Source organism: Diadema antillarum, unplaced genomic scaffold (genome assembly GCF_040938485.1).
Source record: "Diadema antillarum isolate AM-2024a unplaced genomic scaffold, OU_Dant_1.0 seq00000700_RagTag, whole genome shotgun sequence".
Lineage (NCBI taxonomy): Eukaryota > Metazoa > Echinodermata > Echinoidea > Diadematoida > Diadematidae > Diadema > Diadema antillarum.
Genome location: NW_027271605.1, coordinates 410,270 through 437,528, shown reverse-complemented (window position 1 = coordinate 437,528; position 27,259 = coordinate 410,270). Strand labels below are relative to the sequence as shown.

General features: G+C 37.3%; 1 protein-coding gene across 1 annotated transcript; it reads right to left on the bottom strand.

Annotated features, from left to right (window-relative positions):
- On the bottom strand, positions 1 to 27,259 carry LOC139737698 (probable RNA-binding protein 19). Its single transcript, XM_071648378.1, has 26 exons — positions 27,164 to 27,259; positions 25,763 to 25,945; positions 24,693 to 24,824; positions 23,899 to 23,964; positions 23,218 to 23,371; positions 22,494 to 22,636; positions 21,533 to 21,739; positions 20,920 to 21,012; positions 20,044 to 20,122; positions 17,403 to 17,474; positions 16,937 to 17,025; positions 15,481 to 15,519; positions 12,900 to 12,975; positions 11,795 to 11,925; positions 11,166 to 11,281; positions 10,394 to 10,490; positions 9,459 to 9,569; positions 8,511 to 8,711; positions 5,877 to 6,033; positions 5,265 to 5,353; positions 4,472 to 4,538; positions 3,708 to 3,846; positions 2,937 to 3,053; positions 2,417 to 2,522; positions 1,640 to 1,763; positions 1 to 1,076 (listed from the first exon to the last, which is right to left on the bottom strand). The coding sequence occupies exons 1-26, from the start codon at positions 27,197 to 27,199 to the stop codon at positions 1,009 to 1,011; spliced, it is 2,892 nt and encodes a 963-aa protein (XP_071504479.1). The 5' UTR covers positions 27,200 to 27,259; the 3' UTR covers positions 1 to 1,008.

Below are 27,259 nucleotides of genomic sequence, written 5' to 3'. Positions count from 1 at the left end.
CTCAATAACTATTCATATTTGTATGCTGGATTTTACCTTTATATAAGACAAATCCAGTTAATATTAGGTCTTCAGTTTGGCACAAAAGAAAAAAACACCAAACAAAACAGAACAAAACAAAACAAATAGGAGCAATATATCAGAGTGGAATCAAACAGGCCAGCTACTTTGTATCCTCTCTTTTTAAAAAGAGGGAAATGACGTATCGGAGAGAGCCCTCACTCCAAGGAGTCTATGTCATATTAAAATCTCAAATGTGTCTACGGCATGGTACTTGGAAGAGTAGGTTTAAGACAACCCTTTAATTTTCATTATATTAAGGTTTATAATAATCAAACACAAATCAACAACCCCTCTTCTGTGTAGAGAAAAAGGGTAACATGAAGACAACAGAAAATGCAATTGAATTGAATCACTGCTGGTACTAGCTGATCTTTAACAAATTCAATGCACAGGAACATCTAAGAAAATAATAAATAAAATGCTTCAGTATTCTTGAAACTTCACATAACAAGTGAAGTTGAACCAACAGGGTGTAACACTCATTGTATAATCTCGTGTCAAGGATGACTTTTGGCAAGAGAGAAATGCACCAATGCATTTTCTCTAAAACTTGGGCAACATGAACTTCGACTGTTAGTAGAAACATGCACAAAAAATTGTGGAAATTAGCTGGAATGAAGTCAAATGGCAATGAATAACAGCAAAGCCAAATCTCACTCTTTGATAGCACATTTCCATCATCCACAACTCCCAAGTCTGTCACTGACACTTCTTGACAGGTCCACTCGAAACATGTCGGCTCCGTGAAAGCCAAATAAGAACTCTAGCTTCTTTTCCACCCTGCAGACTTGATTTTTTGTGAACTGGCGTGCTGCTGATTCCCTCTTCGTTGGCAGTCATGTAGCGAAAAACACGATCACTCGTACCACAACCGCAGCGGAAGCTATCAACAATACCTTCAGGCTGTCGACGAGACGAGATCTAAATGATTCCCGCTTGACCACTTCACTCGGCAGCGGCCAGTGTAAGGTGGTCAAGGAGGTCAGACTTCTTTAGCTTCTTGCTTGATGTACCTGTGCATCATGGATCAATGACATAGAATGCAACTGTAAGTTGAGCAAGCATGAAATAACGAATGCCTTGCATACAAGTGTCAGCACATTTTTATTGTTGGGTTTTCGTAGACATATGCGATGTGTCACACATGTCAAATATTAATATGCAATCAGAATTTGCACATTCCACAGACTTTAAAATGCCTTTGTGAATTCCAGCCTCGAGACTCCTATTACTGGCCTGATGAATGGATTTATCTCACAGCATTGTTAAAGAATTGTACCAGGTAGTCAGAGTCACACCATGGCACTGACGGAATAAATTCCAAGATTTTATCTCAAAATGACTATGAGATATCTAAAGACTTTGGAGAATATAACAGAGGCAAAGAATTGATTAATGAATGAAAACTTAGATTTGTATTTCTGAACTGGCACATTTATAGCCAAATACTATCTTTGTTTATACGCTCCGGAAAATGCTAAGAGTCTAAAAAATGGGGCTGCTACTGTGAAATGTTTTGCTTTTCCCTACTTTTGATAGGAACTTAAGCAGAAGAGGAGGTTGAATTTCCACATACCATCGGAGTAGAGATCTGCAGTCTTCTTGCGCAGCTGATCAATGGTCTGCTCACTCTCGGCCCATTCCAAGACCAGACGTCTGCCGTAAAGATGGCTGCTGTGACACAGCGAGTCAAACGCCCTCTGGAGACAAAACACAAGATAATAGGGGCATAAAAATCTCATATGCAAAAAAGACAACTTTTTGCACCTCACAAAAGGATTCTAAGTAATGTGCATGCTGTTTCTTATGATTGTGAATGCCGGGGAATGCCAAGGAAGCAAGATGCTGTGCAACCCAAACATGGCATATCGCACATAGGATACAATGCAATGGCAGACACCATGTCAGGATTTAGTGACCAAAATCTAGACACTGATAAGAAAGGTTTGAAAACATTTGGGAACACTGAGAGGTCGTTTACCAATTTGGATTATGCAATGTAAACATAATGAGCAAAATGAGAGTGTGGCAACATTCCCAAAATGTATGATTTTGCTGAGTTACTGCCAAATTCAAACAGTTTTGATATAAATACAGACATTATAACTTACAGCAGAATTCTTCCGAAAATAAGTACCACAACCACACCTGCTCACTATTATTTTACTGCATATTTGATTTAATTCTTCTTCTTTTTTTTTTTGGGGGGGGGGGACATTCATTTTCCAAAATTTCAACTCTAGAATTACAGTAGATGCACGCTCAAGGATAAAAATACTGTAACAGTACAGTGAAAATGACCCTTATTAATGTTGAATACGAGTCAGAACTGCAAAAGACAGTGATATCTTACCCTTGCATCTTGCTTGGAGAGAAAGTCCACGAAACCAAAGCCTCTGTGAGATCCTGTGCCGCTCATCTTCTTTGGTAGCCTCACAGATTTCACCTCACCGAATGTGCTGCACGAGAGACGGTAGAAGCGCCAGTAGCCACAAACACATTAAATAATACATTTATTATACCTCAGATTCATTCACTTGAACAGCACTTTTAATTTTCTTCTTCCTTCCCAGGTTGATATCTGAAGAGCTCAAACTGGACATGCCAGATTTTCACGAATCATGAGAAATGACAAGGAATAAAAGTACCAATCTGTGATGCAGCTTATCATTTAAAGTAACAATTTGCATCTACAAATTGAAGTTCTGGTGTTGCAACTATTAACTGTTCAATTTTGTACTTGCAGTAATCTTACACAAGCAAGCTTACGTGAAGCTATATCATAAGACAGTGCAAGCATCATATTCATAAAACAAACATTCCATGTTTTATTCAAGTATAAAGAGTTCACATTCCCTACTTGAGCCACTTACACAAAGAGTTGTTTGATCTCACGGACTGACGCCTCAAATGGAATGTTGCGGACCAGAATCTTGGTGGATGTTTGCTTTTTCTCCTTTTGTTTCCTCTTGCTAGAACTTTGCTGATTCCTATGGGAACAAAGAGAGACAGAGTACACATCTATTTGATAATAGGATATTTTTCTGTATGTTCCTATTTTGAATGTTACAGATTTAGAGTAAGTTTCATGATGTACTGATTGCATCTTCAACTTGACAAAATGCTTTGAATTTAAAAAGGCACATTCATTTGTTTGTTCCTGAGCTTCGCTCATTTTGTTCCTGAGCTTGTTCCTGTTCTCTGTTCGAGTTTAGCCGTTCTGTTCGACTGTCCAGCTCCCGTTTCGTTTCAACAAGAAGCTCCTGCTTCTACCCAGTCCACCCGCGACAGGTGAGTTTCATATCATTAATCTGTGTTTTGACCACATAAGTGCTGCAAGCCTTACTTTCACGCTTTGGCCTTCCACTGTATAACAGTATATCAATAATATAATTTCTTGTATTATGTGTTGGGGGAATGCACCCTACAAGCTCTGCTTTTTAGCATTCCTCCCCATTTCCAGAATTTCTATATAATCAAAAATATTCTGTAAACTTATCTTTTATTGTGTATTGTGATGTAATTTATGCATTCAATTTCTGTAAAATATTCACATGTTTCTGTTGGAAATGGAAAAAATGAATGAATGAAAAATGATAATAGCATCAAGATAAAGAACGCTTGAAATGGAGGTGATTACTTACTGGGTGGTCGTCCTGTTGGATACCTTCAGCTCCAAGGCGTGTCCATCCACTTCCACATGCTGGTATTCCTTGATTGCCTTTTGGGCGGAAGCCTGATTCTCAAACTCCAAGAAGCCGTATCCCATCGATAGGAACTTACCTGCAGGGAGAAGTTAATTATTTGACATTCATTTCATCACAAAATAATTTTAAGCAACGCTACAGTAAATGTACATCAAATTTGCAATTTTTATAAAAATGTCTACTCATACTTACAATATTGGCCATTTATTTTGGTCATAGAGGAAATTATTCTTTTTCCATTCTTTCGTGCAGCAGACAGATAATAAAACAATATTTTAAACCTATGTATCATCTTGTATTTTATATCATCTCATTTTTTTACCCACTTGCACATCATACCCCATTGGGTCTTATCTCAAGCAATAATTTTTTTCTTGAATTATAAATTAACCTAGGTCAATCAATACGATACACAATGTTTCAGAGAAAACAAATTACTATTAAGTTGACACTTCTTCCACCAAATCTTGTGATTAGCATTGATGAACCAATAACTGCACCATGGCTTTAGGGAAATACAAGCAGCACGATGTAACTGTGACTAAAGGTACATGCACTATATCTGAATGCACTGGTTTTACATTCGCAACTTCAGCTGAAAATCCACTAGAAAGCATCATACTAGCAAAGATATGTCATTTTGAACATTTTGCTTGTTCACAATTTAAAAAACATAAAGTATGTTGCATTTCTTTACTTACCAGTGTTCTTGACATCCTTTTTCCTGGCAACAGTAACATTCCTCAATGCTCCACACTTCTTGAAAACCTGCATTTGTAAGCAAACCATATGTAAATCAACATACTTTGAACAACCGCCTAAAGTAAATTACAAGCAAATGACACGGCTGGTCTATCCGTGCCAAGACAATGACATCAAATGTTTCAAAACATTCCAATTTCCAGTGTCCATAGGCGTTTTCACATCAGCCCGATAAAAATCCGAGCTCGAGATATTTTTCGCGATCGCAAATTAGCGAGCTATTTCATTTCCTATTCGCATCAGCCTGAACATTATAAAACAGCGCGCTAGTTCGCATTAATTATCCTGCAATTTTGGAAATTTCCCGAGTTGGACTCTAGAAATTTTCTCGATTAATTAGCGCGCTAATTTGTATTCACATTATCAAATAGAGCGCTATTTTGTGATCGGGTTAATTTCCCAAGTCAGAAAATAGTGCGCTATTTCGAAACATCGGGCTGATGTGAAAACGCCTATTAGCATAGCACTTAGCATTTTGTGTTGCATTCTACATCACTATCTTCATATCATTTTCGAATAGAATCAAATTAATGTACAGCCTGGAAATTTAGTATACGTAATTATACTTTAATGCAAAAGAAAAGCAGATAATGTTTTGGTGGTGCTGTTTTCTTCTAAAGTTACCAATGAATTGCCACTTTTAATTTACCTTTGTAGCAGTATTGTGTTTCTCATTTTTGCTCTTGCTTGCACTTCATGACAATGAATGGGACAAAACTTATCACTTCTTACCTTTCTCAAGGTGCTCTCCTCAGTTTCAAAGTTGAGATTCTTGACAAATAGGACGCTGCCTTCCTCCGGTGAGTTGTCATCATCAGATTCTGGTGTGCAAGAAAAGAGGTTTTTTTAAGTTTCCTTTGAACTTTCTTTTTGTGTTTGGTTCCCTCAGTTATAAAATGCCATCTTTTTCTGTGAGGATAGAACTGAGTTACCTGTTCTATGTTAATTTCTGTAATATTTAGTTTATGTATTGAACAAAAGATCATATAAAGAGCAGCTCCATCTTATACAGCAAAAAAAAAACAAAAAAAAACCCACAAATGTAACTTCCAAAACTGGTTGTATCCTTGTTTCTCATTGTTCGAGAATTCAGTTGAAATATTACATGCAAGAGAAAACTACTAGGATGCATTTAGACATTGCGTGTATGCACACACATTCCATCAAAGATTAGTCGATTAGATAAGACAGAATGTACAATCACCTAGCTGCATTATTTTGCAGGTTCTGGATGCTGCCACATCAAATTTTGCATGTTCATAGTCAATGTTTTTCTTTACAAATACGCACTAATTACTCTCTTCTGTGGAAGTTGAATTTGAAGAAAGTCTTGGGTTTGCTTACCAGGCTCTGCTTTCATTTCTTTCTCCTTCCTGTCAGAAGATGTATCCATCTTTTCCTCTGTGGCAGGTGCTCCCTCAGTCTCCTTCTCCAAACTTTTTGATGACGTTCCAAAGACGTCCATTGGCGCCCATTCCAGATAGAGGGGTACATGCTTAAACTGATGCAAAATGAGATCAGAGAAAGAAATTTTATCAAACTTTTATTTACCACACACAGTTGACTGGGGTGTACGCAAGTACTACAAATGGAATACAGCCATGCACTCCTGTTATAATGAAGTCATCCAGATGAGCATGTTTTGTTTATTTCCCCCCATTACATCGAAATTTCGTTTACCGAACAGTAAAGTATATGAAGATATACAGATGATAATTTGGGGACCGGAATTTTATTTTGTTTTACAGAGAATTTTGTTGTAATTCTTATATAGGCAAAGTGCACACTGTATTTGAGAAAAAACAGAAGAACTAAGAATCTAATATCTGAATCGAATCACTGCTTATTAAAATGTAGGTCAATTTGTCCTTCATTTACATTAGTCATCAAATTTCATGCCATGTCATTGTCCTCAACCCTTCATTCAAACTTGTTTACTGTTTTGCCAGTATCTAATTTCATTGAAATGAACAATAAACAGTAAGAAAAGCTTTGTGAAACACCCCCCAGTAAACATTAAATTAAAAGAGTCTTCTGCACAGGCAGCAATGTATAAAAATTGCAACTGAATAGCATCCTTTAACTTTATAAAGCAGTGAGTGAAGCTGCACAATTTTTCATACCTTTTCTTCATCAAATCTGAAAAGGCTAACAGTTGCTTTTAATCATATATGTGTTTCCAACTTTTCTTTCATTTTCTTCTCTTGGTGGCTGATTTGTTTTGAATTAATGGGCAAAACATTCAACAGATCATGGAGAAGCTTACTGGCCATGAGACTTATGGTCATCTACTAAGTATGATTTTGAATAAACCTCTGTCAAGATCAAAACAAAAACATAAACAACAAAGCCTCTGTTTCATAAAACTATGGTAACTTTAATATATTTATGGTAATTTTGCAATCAGTGGTAACCATGGGTGATTTCTTGGCTTTGATTGGGTACTGAAAAGTGTTGCTATGGTAGTTACCATTAATTGTACAGTAATCATAGTTCTGTGCAATTGGGCATATATAGATAAAAATTATGACCACAGCATTTAGGGGTGAACGTCATTGCCCACACTTGTCCATTCATCCTGTTTACACCATCCATATTTAACCACACCACACCGGCACGTGTATTCTGTTTACAACATTTTATTCAGTCACTACTCCCTTATCTAGACCGGCACATTCATTCTGTTTATAATATCTTATATTCAGCAACTGGTGATCAGTTCTTGTGCTGAATTATTGAAATTCTGATAAGTATAGTACATCAAAACTGATCACCAGTCGCTCGTAAGTTGTTCGTAACTTTACGAACAGCTTTATGACACAGGGCCCAGATGCAACATTTCATGTATAACGCAGTGTTAATGGGCATAAAATGAACTAGGCCAATACAGCTGCAGAATTAATCACTTACAGAGTGCACTGCTTTGACAAATACCGCTTTCAGTAACTCATGCATTTTTGGCCGGCTCCTGGTCCAAGCTAAATTAGCCTGCGCCAAGCATTAAAAATTGCGTTCAGTAACTATAGCAGAGCTGCGCTACTTTTGCGATGACCCATTCATAAACTTGATCAAGTAAGGGATAACTGCCATGGTTACTGAATACCTCATGGACAGAGCGGAAGTGCATTTTCGCGCGATATTTGATGTGCGTGCCTCGCGCTTATGAGCTGAGCAGCATAAGCTGTGACCTTTGAGCGTGAAAGGAATATTGGCCTGCGCCTGGCGCTGCTATCGTTCATAAACTCTTCGATCAGCTCCAGGCCCGCGCCTGGTCCGCGCCTAGTGCTAGCTGCAGCAGCGCCAGAAAAGTCCGCACCTGGCGCGGGCCACTTTGGCCCTCAGCCATTCATAAACTCAAAATTTTCGACTTGGTCCGCTCCTGGTCCAAGCCAAGAGGGTTACTGAAAGGGGTAAGAGTAAATTGGGTAAGAACCGATTTGATTAGTTCAACTACACAAAAATTCATGTTTGATAATTGGATAAAATGTATTCTACTATTATAGACCTTACTCCTGTAAATGCTGATGACAAACTACATCACAGTATCAAGGCCAACAAGTGAAATAATGCAGAATAAAAACTTGTGGATCAGACTTGACAGACTTTAGGGCCCGAATTCACGAAGGTGGTACAATTGAAATCATGGTTTAAACCATGGACAATTTGTATGGAGGGACAAGTGTCCCGTGGCCTATTTCATTACGAAATCAGTCATTTTGTCGACGAAATGGTCATTTCATCAACGAAATGACTGATTGGCCTGACAGTCCAACCCCTTCTCTCTTTCTTCAATTTCTCTATTTTAAAGGTCATAGCTCAGGGACTACTGTTCTCTAACAAGCACAATTTTAGGAAAAGAAGGCAAGCACACATGTGGTAGTACTACACAGCTCCTGAAAAAAAACTAAACAAAGACAAAAAAAACAAAAAAAAAACAAAGAGGCATCACAGTCCAGACATCACGAGTCTCCCACTTACCTTGGTATACGCCAGCTTGTAAAACGCCGCCTTCGCTTCTGTTGGTTCCAGGAACTCAACAATGGCTGTAAGCCCAGCGGGGGGCATGAGGACCCTTCCCAGCATGCCATGCTTGCCGAAGATGTCCCTCAAATCTTCGGGCTTCGTCCCTGCTGGTAGATTCTTGACAAGGAAGACGGACTTGCTTCTTGCTGCTGCAGCCTGCATCGCAAATCAGCATTTATGATATTAACGAGAATGATGCACGTTCTGAAAACTGATGCTATGCAAACCATTATAGTGCTGAAATCTTACTCTTGACTAATCCTAAGACAATGGTTTCAAAACGATATCATGAAGGAATAAATGACAAACTTTATGCAAGGCACATTAAATTCTGAGTACCAGCATATTAATGCGGCATGGAAAAAAAAAAAAAAACCATCACAAGCACTTTCCAACAACAGGATACCTTATGTACAAGTGTACATCAAACATAGAAATAGGAAAAGGGCAATGCAATGAAGTATTTGTAGATTTTGGAAAAAATAATCAATATACCATTTTCAATTATATTTTCAATCAGTATGGACACTTTAAAACAGTTGTCATTGCTATACCAAGCCAGTAAGGTGGAAAATCTGACAAGCTCTGTTATATTCACATTGCTCTACACATACTGTAAAACTAGAAACACTTCCGGCATGAAAATTTCAGAAATTGAGCCAACAGCTTTTTCTGCAATAAGAAACTTTTGCGAATTACCACTGGCATTCAATGCACTGTGTAGTCAAGTATTCCAGCGAGCATTTTACTTTCAAGATTCTTGGCTTCTCGCGAAAATCAAGAAAGTTTCATGCTCGCAAAAATTCTGGTTTGACAGTACTGATGACTATAAAAATTTTCCAGACACACTACAGAATGCAGTCCCTGGCATGAGAATCAGCAAAAAGAGGAACATGCTCTCACCTGGCTGAAAGAGTCCAGAGCGACGCCATTGTCCAGGAGAAACTGCCTTGTCTCGGCCACAATTTGTGTCTCTCCAAGGGCCATTCGGACTCCAAGACTACTGCTTGTCTCCTGGATGATTGAAAATATCCCATATTTTGTTATTGTTTTTAGCAGCTCAAATTGAACATATATCTAAAATTAACATGAAAGGAGTTCATTCATTGTGCAGTCAAACTCTTCAGTTTCCGGTGAAACAGGCATTTCAAATGAAAGGAGAGGTAGTGTTTAAATGCATTCATACAGTGTCCACACTGTCATGAATATGTATGTTATATGTAAATGAATGTGGCATGGTGGAAAGAGTCTAGAGCAGACATGGTGCTGAAGAGCGAGAAATCAAGTTATCGGTTGCTGTTTCTCAAAGTCTGGTGATGATACAGCTTTCTTGTTCAGTGTCACTGAATGATGCGTGTGATGACCCTGTTGATTACCACACAATCTTCTCTTTGAAGCCATAATTACAACACAGACAAGGGCACATAAACACGAGTAACCTCTCTGGAGTATGGTAGGCCTACCTTATACCCGCCACACACTATACGATCCGACCGGTCGTACCACCTCAAGACCGGAAGTGTGACATTACCAGCCTTGCCAGTTTCCAGTCGTACGACTGGGTCTTAGTGCTAGTCGAGATCTGACGTGTTGAATTTTTATGACTGGTCGTGGGCTTTCAGCTGATCACGATACAGTATTACGCAAAGAGTATAGAAGCGCACGCAATGCGCGTGCTTCAATACTCATTAGTAAAATGTACTGAAGCCAGGGCGGTCCTACACCTAGTTGTGTAGTCTGATCGTATAGTGTGTGTTGCCAGGTCGTATGACCTGGTCTCATGGTCTTTAGGTCATATAGTCACGAGTCGTATAGTGTGCAGTGGGCTTTATACATACCGTATCAAGGACTTCCCCTTTTGTCATCTCATACTTTTGTGCCATTACATCAGCAACCGCATTGGCAGATATGAAGAGGGTGTTCCAGTTATGTGAACTATGAATAAGGAAAAGACAAAAATCACAACAACAGTTAAACAAGAACAATGAGTATAATGCATCAAGAATCGTCCATCCATTTATAAAATACTTGCATTACCTGCGTCTTGGCATGGATCAGTGTGTTTGTGCATGTGTCAAGAACATTATACAAAAAGATCACATTGCTGATGTACAGCCTTGGAAGCTTTCTATTAAGAGACATGCAGACATGAGCACCTTGTCACTAATAATACTAAGTGTGTGTGTCTGTCTGTCTGTGTGTTTTTTGTTTTTTTGTTTTTTTCTACACTAAGCAAGTGAAATCTACCAGTTGAAAGACTAGGATTAAGAGTTAATAAACATTTGCCTCAAGACATGTTAGTTGCCCACTGGTTCATAGCTGTAGAAACTTGTGTATAGTTCTGACCAGGGCAAACATTACAAAGATAAGGTACTCTCCGATGTATGATTGACCAATATATCCTGCACCAGTCTTAACATCAGCTTGTTTGCAGGATTTATAAATATCAACATTGTATACAGACAGCCAGACTCATATGGGGCAGGCATGCTTAATTGACATCTAAACAGCTGAACACGGAGACGAACAGACAACTAAGAGACAAACTTCTCCAAACAGACTTGGTGGAGGAGGCTAGAATGGAAGGAAGGAAGGAGATCATGGGGGTACCTGGCACTCTGTGCTTTGGTCTTGGCTGCCTTCTTGTTCTTGAAGGAGGATCCCTCCCTGTGAGTTTCTTCCTCCACCTTCTTCTCCTTCCCTGGTAAGATGTGCAACATTCTCCCCTGTAATAGGACAATGAGAACATCCATGGAAGGCACATGTTTACATTAACAAGTAGCAAAGTACCTCAAATGTCACACAAGACATGCAGTTATCCTTTAGTTATAGAGAAAATCAAGACATTGCGCATGCACATGCAAACATAATATACATCAATGGAGAACACAGGATTATTTAAGTTACACTAATGCTGCCTGACAACACAAACGCCTTATCTATATACATTATACTTTTAAGGATCAACAGACTGGATGATATTAGGACAACAAATTAGAGCAGACTGGAGACCAGTAGGAAAAAAAAAAATATGCATGCATTAATTTATTTTGCTACTTTAATCTCAAATGGTTCTAATAATTGACTAAAACTGTCCCCTTGCCTCTCCCTACCCAAAAAAAAGTAACCAGCAAACTTTTCGACGGCTTCTTATTCTCAAAACTACCTTTAGCAGCCACCCAAGAGAGACAAGAGTGACCTTTAAAGACAGGTGGCCACTAAGGCAGGTTTAACTGTACCTGGAAGCTGATCCCATCCAGCTCTGAGTATGCCGTTACAGCATGTTCTGGCATCATGTATGTGATGAAGGCGAAGCCCTTGATCTTTTTGGTGAAGGTATCGATTGGGAGATTCACTTCTGTCAGAGGACCTAGAAGGTATAAGCAGACGACTTCCAATCTTGAAATATAATCACTGACAGTGATAATGATGATTATGTAGCCTGTAACATATATAAGGATAATGAGTATTACGATACTACATGTACTACTACATGTATTTCTACCAGTATACGAAAACAACTTTTACAGAACACTTCTTCATCACCTTTTGGTACAGAAAGTGCTCTATAAAGTGTAATTACCTCGAAATGGGAAAAACAAATTTAAATACAGTCAACCTCAAATAATTAAAAAATTGGCTAAGTCAAGTAAAATTCTACCCTGAATGGATATAGCAGCTATGTGTTTATTCTATTGTGTAAGTTGAAATTCAGGTAAAACAATGAACTTTTCTCCATTCTTGATTTCAACTTGGGCGAGATTGACTGTATTTACATGTAGATTGTGCTGAGTAGACTCCTAGGGGAGCATTTCAGCTATGCTCCTCCTGATAGTGTTGAAACACTGAGGGCAAGCTCATTTTGCTTAGAGGGATCGAACAGTTTTGGTTGAGACCTATTTTCAGGTTTCTAACATTTTTTGGTGAGATAATGAGAAACCTCTTACGAAATGTGAAAGAGCATGAAATTCTATGAGGAATTCAATGTTTATTTGATGAAAATTGGTTTTGAAATGGCTAAGATATCCAAAAAAGAGCGATTCTAATAAAGTGTGGGACCAACACTTTATTACGATCGCTTTGTTTTACTTTGTTTTTGGATATTTCAGTCATTCCAAACCCGATTTTCATCAAATGAACTTTGAATTCCTCTTAAAATGGTATGCTCTGTACTATATCATAAGTGTTTTCTTGGTATCTTGCAAAAAGTTAAAAGCCCAATTCTCATCTCCACCAATACTGTACTATCCCTTTAACACATACATAGACACCTGTTGGAGAATACTCGGGACTAGTCTTAAATGGGTTAATTACCTAGGACACACATGCTAAATCTAGACTTACCATATTTGCTAAACAGTAGCTCCAGATCCTCTTCTTTACAGATGTAGGCAAGATTCCGGACAAACAGCCGTCCAGTCTGAAGCGGACAAGCATGGGAGACAGACGCATTAAGAGGACTCTTAGTATGCATATCCCAGCACACAAAAAATACAGATTTTTTTTTTTTTTGTTTTTCAACGATGTTTATTCTGTTCCATTCAAAGTAATAGAAAAAAAATAACAATTTTCATTTGCTACAATTGAAATGACGAAAATATACATTTGTGATCATAATAGCAAATTTGCTATTGCTGTACATAATGACATAACAAAAATTACATTTTCATGAACAATTATCAATTTACATACAGTCACTTCCCCTATGCTCTCAAAAAAATTGCTTAAATTTAACAGTGATAATTCAATTCTTCTAGCATTAATCTTAATAATCATCCAAATGAATTATGCAGCAAAATTATACAGTAATAAATAATGGAACCATATTATTTATCAACCAATACCCGCCCATACACCTACTAACTCATATCCCTTACTGAGTCCCTATGACCACCCCCACCAGTTCCCTCCCTTCCTGTTTCCTCCCCCACCCCTATCTGTACACATGCAACACACAAACACACACAAACACACCCATACACACACACATACACATGCACCTAATTTGGTTAACTGCTCTTGCCTACACATCACAATATAGTAAATATAGTTATATAATCAGCCCGCCAACAGGCTGACAGGAACGCATGGGAAAGGAGGGGGAGAAAATACAAAACAACACAAGAGAAAAAAAAAGAAGAAGAAGAAGAAGAGGAGGAGGAATGAAGGAAAGGGAAAAAAATGAAGAAAAGAAAGAGTGGAATACTATGGAAACATTACTATTTTCTTAAAAGTCACAGACGTTGCACGTAGCTTCAGACTGGTTTATTCAACGAAGTCTCAAAATATTCCCATTTTTGTAAATGTACATGTAGCTTCCCAGCCTTGGTCGCAAGGATTTTTTCCTCATTTATTAATTCAACAATAATCTTTTGCATCTTTTCTCCAGTGGGTAACTTATTTCCCGTTCTAGATTTAAAAATGATGTATTTTGTTAAAATAATCAAAGTATTTACACATTTTGATCTATTTGAATAACCAGAAATTCCCCCAAATATATCTCTCCAATTCATATTCCTTAACTCATTTATATCAAAATAATTAATTATGAATTCCCATAACGGTTTCACTTTAACACAGTGTAAAAATAAATGCAGATAAGTTTCAGGCTCATGTTGGCAGAAGGAACAAAGGCTGTCTGTTACAAAACCAAACTTCATTAAACGCTCCTTAGTGTAAACTACGCCATGTAACATCATAAATTGAAATTCTCTATATTTTCTTATCAATGTACACTTACTCGGTTTAATAAAAAGATCTTTTATTTCTTTGTTTGTATAATCATAGCTACTGTGGTCATCTTTAATTTGTAAAACATAAGATGACTGTAAATCTTCCACCATAGCCTCATATATTTTTCTCGATTTTAAAACTTGCAAATTTACTCTCTGACCAGAAAAAATCAATTTTAAGTCAAAGTTTGTGGAATCAACTTGCTGAAGTGTACCTGCTCTCATAGAATCCTTCCATTTCTGGGGTATAGCATTAAATATATCATTCAGTTTAAGCAATTCTTCTACCTTAAAACCAAGACCCAAGCTTTGAAAATGTGACTGAGATCTCAAATGACCGTTATCTAATATATCTTGTATTGTAATTATTCCTGCATCAAATAAATCTCTATGAAAAAACATCCTACCTGTTATGCGTACACTCCTATTATTAAATATTATTGGATTTACAACCTCATTTTCCAATTGTCTATATTTATAGATATCGAGCCAAACCTTCAATATTTCCGAATAAAAAGGTGGTACATTATCTGTCATAATAGATGAATCAAAGTCACACATAAACAGGAATCTACCTCCTACAGTACTAAAACAGAAGTCAAAAAATAATTTCCACCCAACTTCTTTTTCTCCATATAGAAGGCGTTTTAGCCACATAATACGTTGTGCCTTAACAAATAACCGAAAGTTCGTCATTCTTAAACCCCCAAATTCATAATCTTGATACATAATATTTCTCTTTATACGGTCTTTGCCATGCCATAAGAAATCAAAGGTAATTTTTTCGACTTCTGAAAATACCCACTGAGGATACAATACATACACAGATACAATACATACACACTTGTACACACACACACACACTACAGCAATCCCTATACATTATATTCAATGGCTCACTATGGTGAATTCCACTCAAATAGGCTTACCCAAGATATGCCTTAAAACTTTGCACACAAAAGATACGTATAGAGACCATGTGAAAACAGAAATAAAATGGGAAACAACGATTCACTAATACATCTACAGCATGATTTTATATTCATTTATTTACAAGTCAATTCTGAAGACTAATCAAACAAGGCACTAGCACGCTTGAGTTCAATCCTTACGACTCAGAAACGTACACTATTCATCCCATTTTCCTGCACTTGCAATACAAAATGGTGAAGTCAAAACCTGATGTTACATACCTCTGCAACTGTGTCTTCAGAGTTTGCAAGTTCTGCTGCCTGGAAGTAAAAAAAAAAAGTGTGAAGATCAGCGTGAACAAAAATTTAGCAGTAGCAGCACATTGCTCCAGTTAGTGCTCCCTTAACCCTTTCTGCTGATTGCACCATGCCTGGAAACTACTTAATGATGAATAGAGATTTTCTCATCCCCCCTAATCCCTGTATTGTGTCACCATGGTCTTCTTGTTGGACCGAGGCACATTGCAATACCCGGGTGGGCTTGCCAATCTTTATACAATACAATACAATATTAGTATTTCTATAGCGCTCTTACAAATAGTACATATGTATCACAGCGCTTCACAAATCCATCTTTCACTCGGGAGGTAGGAGAAAAGAAAGATAGAAAAAAAATACAACAAACAAGGAGAGAAAGAAAAACAAAAGTACATAATGAATCAATCAGTTATTGAAAAGGAAAGTCTTCAACGACTTCTGGAAAACTGACAGAGATGGTGATTCCCTGATACTTTGAGGGAGCTGAATCTTTACAAGCAGGTTAAGTATGGGTGGCTTACAGGATCCTGATAAAAAAGCTTGGCACATCAAGCTTAGTGTCCAAGCGCACAAAGGGTTACCGTTGGGTAAATCATCTACAGACTAAACTTACAACGAGCCAAAACTCACCATCGCCTATGGCATCAAGCTTGACCAAAAAACAAACATTTGCCATCTTTCATTGCTCCTGCCAAAGCTCACCTTCAACTGACCACCCCTATATTCATATCCACTACTGCTTGCATCACTCATTACATTTCATTAAACAGTTACTTATTTTTTAAAGATTACACAAATAAACGTTTGACCAATAGTGACAGTCCAACAGACCTTTTGGGTCTGTACCATCACATTTTACAAAGTACATGTATACAATGTATGTCCAGTACAGCTTTTTCTAGGCATCATATGGGATGTGCTAAAGGCTTTTCAACTGCTGGCAAGGGGGTGTCTTATGATTTTAATCACATGAGGTGCATTCCCCATGGTTGAGATGAAGCATTTTCTCTCTCAAATTTCAAGCTGCTGACACATTGTGTCTTATATACCCTTATAAATGGAACAATGCTAAACTTATTTCATAAATACTCCTCTACTGTGATATGCAGAACACATTTTAATTAACAGTGTGGACAATGTCTGAAATTGACTGAAATAGTCAATGGCATGATGTTGAGAAAATTTTGCTTCAAAATGCACTGGACACAAATTACTCTGACACAGAGACTATGGAGAAATTCATATATTTGAACATAAACCAAGACCTATAATACATAATATAACTGTAACATATATGATTTGTCAGCATTTCTACAAGTCCAAACCAGCATCTCAAATATATAAATGTCTACAGCTAGTAATATTTTCTCTATCAGCAGCAACATCTGTGATACTTAGTTTATGGGACAGAGTGTCTTACCTGCTTTGCCCACGGAGGTTCTTCGTTGTGCTTGGTGTAAGCATTCTTGTTCCACGCCTCTTCCCTGAAGATTTCAACATACCTCCTCCCTGTGACCACAAAGTAAAACAAATTGCAAAACTTCTTACTTGCAGCCGAAGCTATGATGTATAAAGTAACATTCATGCTTTATGTGTAGGAAACAGTCCCTCTCATGTCATTCAGTATCTAGTATAAATCTCTATCATAATATGCATTTGTCAAATATGCACTGAACGATGCTAGATTTCCTCATTTAAGCTTTCAAGAAGTCATTCTGCAGTGCTATTCATAGACTTATATCAAGCTTTATCACACAATCCTCTCATAAAGAAAATGTCTACCCATAAGAGTTGTATTTTGCAAAAATTACGAGTGGTGACCCTCTCCAACATGCCAGTGCATACTAAAGAGTACGCTGCAACCAAATATGTGAAGATTTACTTACCCATGTAGTCTCTGTTTCTCTTCATTGCCTTGGTAACATCTCCCTCAGATCCAAACTCCACAAAAATGACACCTTTGGGGAAGACAAGAGTAAATAAACATCCATATACATGTTGAAAACAATATTCAACAACAGACTGAAATAATTGTACTTATACCATGATGGTCATAAATTCTTTAAATGAGTTTACATCCATGGCACATTCATTGAAACACTGCATACATCTTGTGACATTATTTGTATTTGTTTGGCCATACAGTTTGTCTTGCTGTATTTATTTCTAATCACTAGTGAAAACGAGTACAGAAAGCGCTCCATGGCCTTTCAAGCACAGATACACAGCTCAGGGCCCCGTTTTATGAAGAGTTATAATTATTAGGTGATACGCTATCAGCGTATCACCTATTGTGATTGTCAAAATTTCTTTTTTTTTTTTATTCTTCTTTCTTTCTGCCACATTTTGTGTCGTCAATATCTCAACAATGACATTACGGAATAACATGACATTTTCAGTTAACATGTCTCATAACAATATCTAGCCACAATAAGGTTTTCATGACAGTAACATATCTATGACGTCATCTAGGCGCCATTTTGTGATTTTCGGACCTTGTCACATGATCGATCATAACTTCATAACCAGATATCATTTCTGTATCATTTTTGGTGGACATAAAGTTCAGGTCACGCTCTATCTTACATTTTAACGCTAGTTACCCAGGTCATCATTACGCGCGCAAACGCGCGCGTCAAAATTTTAAAAGGCTCAAAACGACTTCCCAATGGGAAATCTCGAAGTTTCAGACAATTTTAAGCGTTTCAAACATTTTTTCGCGTGCGCGTCCGTCCGCGCAATTTCGCGCGCAGAGGGCGTAACTAACATGAAAATGCAATTTTTTTGACTGATTTGGATTTCTGATACTTTGAGTAACAATATTCATTGATTTCCGATCGATTTTGACCTATAACAAAGGAATGCACTGGCGTCAAAGTTGAAATTCCGCGCGCGCGTCTTTCTGCATATATAGTGAAAAAACATGTCTTTGTTTATTTCGCCATAGCTCTTTAAATCGTCCTGTGACCCTATATTTCTATTGCATATTACAAAAGCATATGAATTGGAAATAACGTTTCAAGTACCAATATTTCCAGGAAAACTCATGACGTCATCATATCATCATCTGAAATAAAAAAAGTGGAATTAATTTTTTTGAGGTACTGTTTCTGACATTCATTTACTCGTATCTCTGTTGTTTAAGCTCAATATTATCCGGAATTCAGATATGTTGTACTTTGAACATTTGCCTTTTAAGTCCATGTCATGCTTTTGATATTTGATGACGTCATCATACTAGAAATTGTGATTAAAGGTAAAGACGCAAAATCGGACAAGTTTACGTGTATTGTCTATGGGAGGTGATTTTTTTTAAAACCATGCATTGACTTAACAACGTTTAAGCACCTTTATCTCAGCTGATTTTGCTTCATTTCCTCTGAAACTTTGGTATGTTGTAGCTGAGAAAATAAGCTGCAGTAATCATGCATTTTATTCTTTGAAATCTTCTCATCAGATTGACAATTTTGCAGTTTAAAACTGAAAATGAAAATGGAATGTGGACAAAACGATTCCTCATGTATCTTTCACATACATAAGTTTACGTTCCCCATATTTTCTCGTCGAGACGTATGGCCGAGTGGATAAAGGCGACGTCTCAGAGACTTGAGGTTGCGGGTTCAAACCCCACAAGATCACGAAACAAAATACTTAGCTATTTTACTTTTTTTTTCTTCAATTTTGTATTACATATTCGTCCATGTAGAAATCACGTTCGTATATAAACGCACCTATACACACACACAGACACACACACACGCCATATCCCTCTTTTTTGTGTGTTGGAGACCACATTGCTTCGACTGCAGCAAAATTTTGCAGGTTGACTTTGTCAAACCGATCATAGTATGTAATGACGACGACTGAGGTGTTGTACTTTGAACAATTGTCTTTCAAGACGATGTCATTGTTTTGTAATTTGATGACGTCATTACACTGAAAATTGTGATTAAAGGCAAGGTATCAAAACCAGCCGATTATAGGTTTTATGTCTGCGGGACGTATTTTTCCCAAGTTGCCAGAAATGGCATAGCGACCTCAGTCGTTACAAGGCCGCTTTTCCGTCTAGCAATGCAATAGATGTTCACACGGCCACGTTGGTTGAGTGGGCATTCACTTCCCCCCTGTTATATCTATACATTGGTTTTTTTTTTTGTCTTACCATTTCCGTGGATGACCCGTGGCCGAGTGGTTACAGAAACGGTTTCGCATGCACGCTCAATATAACTTCAAGGTGCCTATATCACATTCTTTTCTTTGTCGATCACAGATGACTGTCATCTGATGACCACAAGCGTATCACCTAACTCGTCCTCAATGTGACGAGTGTTCATGTCTCGTATTAGTTGATTTCTATTGTAAGTCTATAGCAGCCTGTGTGGTAAGGAAATTTAAAATTGATTATATCTTTTGATAAAACAGGGCCCTGGTCACACCAAAGCAATAGAGTACAATGGAGTGATTTTTAATCATCTAACATAGAGCCACAGAAATACACAGTTTTATTATCATCATTTTTTTCCTCACCTGTACGCTGCCCTCTGTCATTGAGCGGTGCTCGAATGGCCTGGATTTCCAGTGGGGCAAAGAACTTGACCACATCATCCTAATGTGAGAATTGGAACAAAATTAAATGGCACTTATTCTCACCAACATTCTATCATGCAGTCATCACTTCAATATTTGAAACATATGCATAAGGAATGTAAAAGATAATTTGACTTTTCATGAATGAAGGATGATACATTACAACCTTTTATTCTTTTTAAACCCAAAAGCAAGTCACAGACTTCGAAGTACATGTATGATTAGCACCATTTTCACAGACAGAACTAACTAACATAGAGAGACCAAATCTTGATGAACAGGGGTAAGACAGCAAGAAATCAAAATGCCTGGTTCAGAACAGTTTTTAACCAACAGACTCTACAAGTCCTATGTCTCCAGCAGTACTGAAAGGAGATCTGATGATGTCATGTTTGAAAGAATCACCTTTAAGGTATTATGATTATTTACCATTTGCAGATGAAACAAAAATCCAGCTTTAGTGCTTTAAAGTAGTTCTAAAATGTGAGTTAGGGATAGAAACAACCACTGCAAAAATTTTAATCTGTATAATCAATTGTTAAATAAACAAAATGTGAACAATAGTAAAAATAAAAATGTTCCTAGACTAAACTGTCTACAATTATGGTTTAGTCGGAAAAAGAGTGATATCTCCTTATAGTTTAGGCTTTATTGCAAATTTTTATATGGTAGGATGTTTTGTGATACAACTGACCTACACATATGCATCAAATGAGATATCTCGAATATTTTTTTATCATCGCACCCAATGGTAAACAGTACCTTTAAAGACACTTTAAAAAAGGGTAGTTTAGGTGCACCCTCAGAGTGCCTCACCTCTTTGACGTTGAATGGAACTCCTCTGACCTTCACGGTGAAGTCGCCACGTTCATACTTTTCATCTTTCCTGACGCTCCTCATCAGCTTTGTCTGAACCCAAAACAATGTGTAATTTGAGACTTATCGATGTTCAACTTTCAACAGGAGAGTATTTGGAACCACAGATATCCAAATAATGGATCTCCCCATGTTCTTAGCAAAGTTGGGGATTTAAATCAAAGCAATCTAAATAATGAATTGAATCAAATCGTGTTTCAGGGTTGGGGGAGGGGAGAAAGGGAGATTTACAGTTTGTACCATGAACTGAAATATAGCTGGAACTTGCCAGTTTTGACCAGTCCTTCAGAAATATAATCAGAATACTAACTCTGCATTGACATCAAATAGCGACATCAACTCATGAACTAACACTTGGTCATGATATCCTTCTATGAACAGCATTGTGAAACACACATTGCACGTGCGCGACAACTGTGTTCGGAGAAAATACTGTACCACATTTTCTATGCACATCTAAAGATGAAATCTACATGAATACAGCACAAAAAAATTATATATAATAAAAGAAAAAGTGATTGCTCGAACACCACAAACAGAAAATTCAACATACCTTTTTTTTCCTGATTCTCTCTATCTCTGTAGAGATCTTCTTTGTGATCGTCCCTTGACCAGTTTTCTTTCCTTTATCCTTCTTCTCTCCTCTTTCCTCCTCTTCTTCTTCATCATCTACAGATGAGGAGTCTTCATCTTCACTACCATCATCCTGTGTTTCTTTGTCCTCCATCATATCAGTCTTCTTCATCTTTGATTTTAGGTACTGTCATAGAGAAAATAAATAATGGCTGACCACTCAGATAAACGAGACTGAAATATCGCCTAATCAAAATGCATCACTGCTGCTACTAATAGGGATTCAAATACAGTGGACTCCCATTAGAACGCAGTCCTTGCGACCGGCAGTTTTCATTTGTTAAATCGAAATTTCGTTATAACCGAACAAATAAACAATTAAAAAAATAGAGCGGATAATGTTGCAGCCTGAATTTTAACTTAGTTGTAACCGGAATTTCGTTATAACCGTGTTCATTATATCAGGAGTGCACTGTAATCGATCACAAAGGTAAAAGACATTTTTGGTATAGAAGAGGACAGAGTGTATCAAAGTCACTTCTGGAAATGATCACCAAAAATCTATTGCATGAGGCAACAGGAAACAGGAGTCCAAGAATTACTGGAAGCCTATCATACTAACCTCAAGCAAAACAGTTTTGATAGAAGAGCCTTAACAAAAAAGATGTTATTCTGTCTTTGGTGACATCATTTGTAAAACTGTGCCAAGAGGTCATACTTGAATGTCAGCTGCATTCCTCGACTATCTGACCACACATATATAACGGGAGTACATGAATATGTGTGGCTATGCAATCAAAGCATATTTTGACCTATCACAAGGTTATCATTCCTATGCAGACATGCAGAGACAATATTCAGATTACAAAAGTACTGCATTACTAAGTATGAATGTTGTTTGCACTTGGAAACTTTGTACAAGGAAAAAATATACTACTTACATCCATGTCTGATAATTCTTTCTTGTTGGCCTCCTTGTTCTTCTGATCTTCAGCAGCCACATCTTCCTCCATCTCATCTTCCTCATTCTCCTCCTCCTCTTCACTATCACTACTGCTATCATCTTCATCACCATCTACACTAACTATGGCAGAAGAAAAAGAAGAACAAAAGTGAAAACAGCATTCTCAATACAAAGAGTAACTTTAACCTGTTGAGGTCGAGTCCAGAGTATACTCGGGCAAGGGTCTATGGGAAATGCGTGTTGTAACAAAATCAAACTGTCTTCAATGGATTAATAGTCATGAGTCATTAGATATTGGCACTACATGTGGCAATTTTATGGCCAACTATGCACACAACTTTGCAATATTTCTTTCCTATTACGTCCTCGACATTTACGCTGAAAAGAACATGGATACACACAAAGCCTACATATTGGATTTCTAGTAAAAAAATAAAAAAATAAAAAAATAAAATAAAATATGTGGTCCTCAAGTTATTTCAATAGCATATACCCACATACACACACACGGAAGCCCCAGTTTGGCAGCAGTAAAAAGTCCATTTCTATCCTACATCTTGGATGAAATATGCAACATGCTGAAATCTGAACCAGTCAAATATTCTTCTCTGATAGCACCAGTTTAATTTACCTATGCCATATGAAAAAAGTACAATGCAAAAGTACATGGGATGTAAAATCATTATTGGTTTAATCCATACCTCTTCTGGAGACCTTGGACTTGGATTTCAGATTTCCCGTTTTCTCCTTGGCCTCATCATTCCTGGCCAGCCCAGCATCATTATCCCATATTCCTTTGCCTTCCTTCACATTGTGAGCCTCCAGGAACTCTTTGAATTGGGGATCTTCTTCCAACTATAGTACAAAGAGGAATCAAACTCCACATGACATTAAAAGGAAATGCACAGGAAATAGCAAGATGAATCAAAGTGGAACAAATCTTGACACTACCAACATTCACTACAGCTCAAGTTTGCTAGATGGGATACATATTTACACAACTCCTAGGCACCACAGGTTTCAGATGAAAAACTTTACAACTCACAATAAAATACCCCTTTCAGCCCACTACAAAAGCAGAACCTTTATGTATACTTGCTCTGTAACAAATGATTTGTTCACCTAAAATTAATGACTGATAGAATGCATGTAATTCAGCAATGCATTTCTTGGACTCTCTCTCCATCCATCCACCCAATACTTATATTTGAGTAACAAACTAATAACTGAAATCAAATATACATTCATGTTACAATAAGATAAAGAAACAATTTCAATCCAATAGTACTGGATCAGTACATACATACATGTGAACCTTATTGTAAGGTAATGACAAAGCAAATGGAAATAGAAACACAACCACAAAGCTGGTAATAAATTACCTCCCCTAGGATTCCTGTCCCTTTCTTCTTCTCCTTCTTCTTTGACTTCTCTGCTGCCTCACTCTCCTAGCAAAGAAAGAATCCATAAGAATCAAATCATGAAATCAAATTTGACATTGAAAAAAATAAAAAAATAAAAGAGAACAAAAAAATCCAAATAATATTTGAACACAAGTTTCTTCATAAAGGAATATCTGCAAATATTGACTACTCCGCTTCACACAAGCTACCTCTGGGGTTTCACTGTTGTGCTATCCAATGCAGTGAAGTTGGTTGTGTTACTCTTTGCTTTCAGCTCTTGGGCAGTGTTCAGTATAAAATAAAAGTAACACTGGAACAGGCTACTGGGTAACTTTATAATCTGGAATTTTTTGGAAAAAACTGTGTGCTGATAGGCCATGGGTCACCTCTCCCCTTTTGAATAAGGGTTTAGTAGTCTAGCTATCATGAGAACAACGTGTTTGATATCTTCATTTATATGGACCATGATCTCTGACATTCAAAATAACTTACACTGGAATTCCCTGTTCCAGAGTCATAAAAAGCAAAACGACACAAACATTTATATGTACACACAAAGTATTCAAATCACGTTCTTTAGTATGCGATAACAGGTACGAAAGCGTAACTGCTTTAATCACAACATCATGTTATAAATGCTTCACTGTCATTTTGTACCATTTTATATATGACTGAAAAATTTCACTCTGCAAAAATATCTTGCTTTACAGAAGCGTTGATACTTTTTACATGCAAACCTCTATTCATGCAAACAACTATAAGTTAACACATACTTCAGCATGCTTCTTTGATGGGTTATTCTCCTCTTTCTGCTTCTGCTTTTTCTGGAAGGCTGAACTTTTCTCAGAGTACTTGCTCCAAGGCCTGGCTAGATTTGGATCACCAAGATTCTTGGCTACCTCCACCTGCAAATAAGTATAAGCATAGGAACCTGAATAGACAATCCAATAAGTTTTGTGTGTGGAATGGCAAAGTTAATGGGCAATAGTGGAGTGAAGATTCACATTTCCAGACACCGAGTATTGTAAAGTTTTATTTGCGTCAACCAGTATTTGGAATACATGCATACTAAAACTTATATGATGATTTTGCTACAAGACACAAGTTGGGCAGTTCACTTATCCTTTGGACATCACTCGGTGAGCCTATGGGATGGTAAAAGAAGTGGTGCACATATGTCTGTGTATTTTTTATTTTTTACAAGATGTTACAATTTCCAGAGTTATTGAGCTGTTGTATTTCAGATAACATTTCATAGACTAGTACAATGCACATACAAGTGTAGATATACAGTACATGTGTAACGGTATGAATACACATATGTAGGTAGAATGTTTAGTTTACAATTTGATAAAACAATTCATATACAAAAGGATCAATCCACACTAGATTTTTTTTCTTTATTATGACACAAGACTCATACATCTGTCAATGGTGCAGTGCACCAACTTCAATTATTAAATAAATACTGTCTCGTCTTTGCACATGATAATATGAAGAGTTTGTTCTCAAAACCTGATAAGTCCATATTTGCCAAATGGAGATATTTGCCAATAAAAGTCAAGAAAAATAAGGAGAATAATAAGAAAATTTTTACTTCTTTTGACCATAACTTCAAAAATGTGCCTTTATATGTAGTGACCAATATATCATTTAAAAGGTACTATTTTGTACTTTATGACAGAAACCATACTTAAAAATCTTCAAAAATGGACGTATCGGTTTTTGCAAACAAACTCTTCATATGATAAAAACAGAACATGTAAGCTTACTAATTCATTTTTTTTTTTTTTTTGGGGGGGGGGGGGGGAGGAGTGGAGGGCATTGTTACATTTTGGCATACCTGGATTCTTGATGAATCTATAAAGGATTTATTGAAGAAGTCCACTGCCCTCTGGGCCTCTGCATCTGTCTTGAATCCGACAAAGGCAAATTTCCGAAAGACGCCCCCTTTGGTAAACTTGAGCTGCACGTCCGTCACATCTCCTTTGGCAGCAAATGCATTTCTCAGCCTATCCTCACTTATCTATTAAATTCAGCGATCAAACAAAAAGAGTAAATTAACTGGAAAAATGTTCTTGCACGGCAAATGGCCACCCTATATGGTACAAAATACAAACCGATCTTGCAAAGTCTCATATGTAATGCCTCCTGAAGGCAGATTTAACCATCTGACATTATGTGCATGTAGCTCATTCATTGTCACTGTATTAACCATTCAATCCCCCACCAAACAAAAGAGCATTGGTCACAAGCTGAATTGCTGAGCAAGCATAATGTGTAATGCACATGCACTGACTTCAGTAATTTTTCTTGCATTTTACAGAGTTGTTTGTATGGCCTCTACTTTCTACCTGCCTGTACCTGCATCTCTTTATTACATACAAATTGTGCACATATGTGCACCCGCACCAAGGTTCAACCTCCTGTTCTGTTCCAAAGTTTGACCATGCACAAAAGCATTTGTGACTGTGTTGTGTAGCAGGTGGTCGCATTTTGGACAGCGTTGCAGTCGAATCATAAGCAGCTTGCCCGCATTACACACGTAATGCCACAAACAAATTAATAGACTCTAATGCCAAAAACAAATTAATAGACTCTAATGCCAAAAACAAATTAATAGACTCTCTAGAGTTAAATGAATAAATTTTATGCCCTGCCCCTTTGGCTTTGGCTTTACATTTCCGTTTCCTTAATAAAGTTATTTCTACATGAAAATCTATGATCTGGGCACGGCTCCATAAAACAAAAATGTTAGGATACTAATCTTGCTGGAATGGAATATGTGGGAATTCGTCGAATGGCAACTTCTAAATCCAATAAATTTTACTCTTTTACTGGCAAGACCAAGAGCAAGACGCAAGAGCAACACAACCACACAACCAGCCAATCAGGAAGCTGGATTCTTGTCAATTGCCATTCCAGCAAGAGTTGCTATTAGACTATATCAACTTTTTATGAAATGGGGCCCCGATAGTGATAACTGATATGATTGTATTGCAATGCACATGCACCAGACATCAAATCACATCACGTTTGCTATGCTCGTATGAAACGTACGATGCACATAACAGACAGGCGCACGCACTCAGATATAAGAAGAAACATGAATTTCAATATATGGGACTGACCAGACACTGTCGACACAGTTGTGCTTTCACTTCTTCGCTTTGCACTTATGCAAAGCGAAAGACAGAGAGAATATTGCATGTAATCTACAAAGAAGTGTTATGTCTATACAAACCCCGGTTGGAAGATTTTTCACGATGACTCTGCTCATTTTGGGAACATTTGCACAAATAGGAGTAAAAATTTTGCACCCTTTCCGTTCACGCACAGA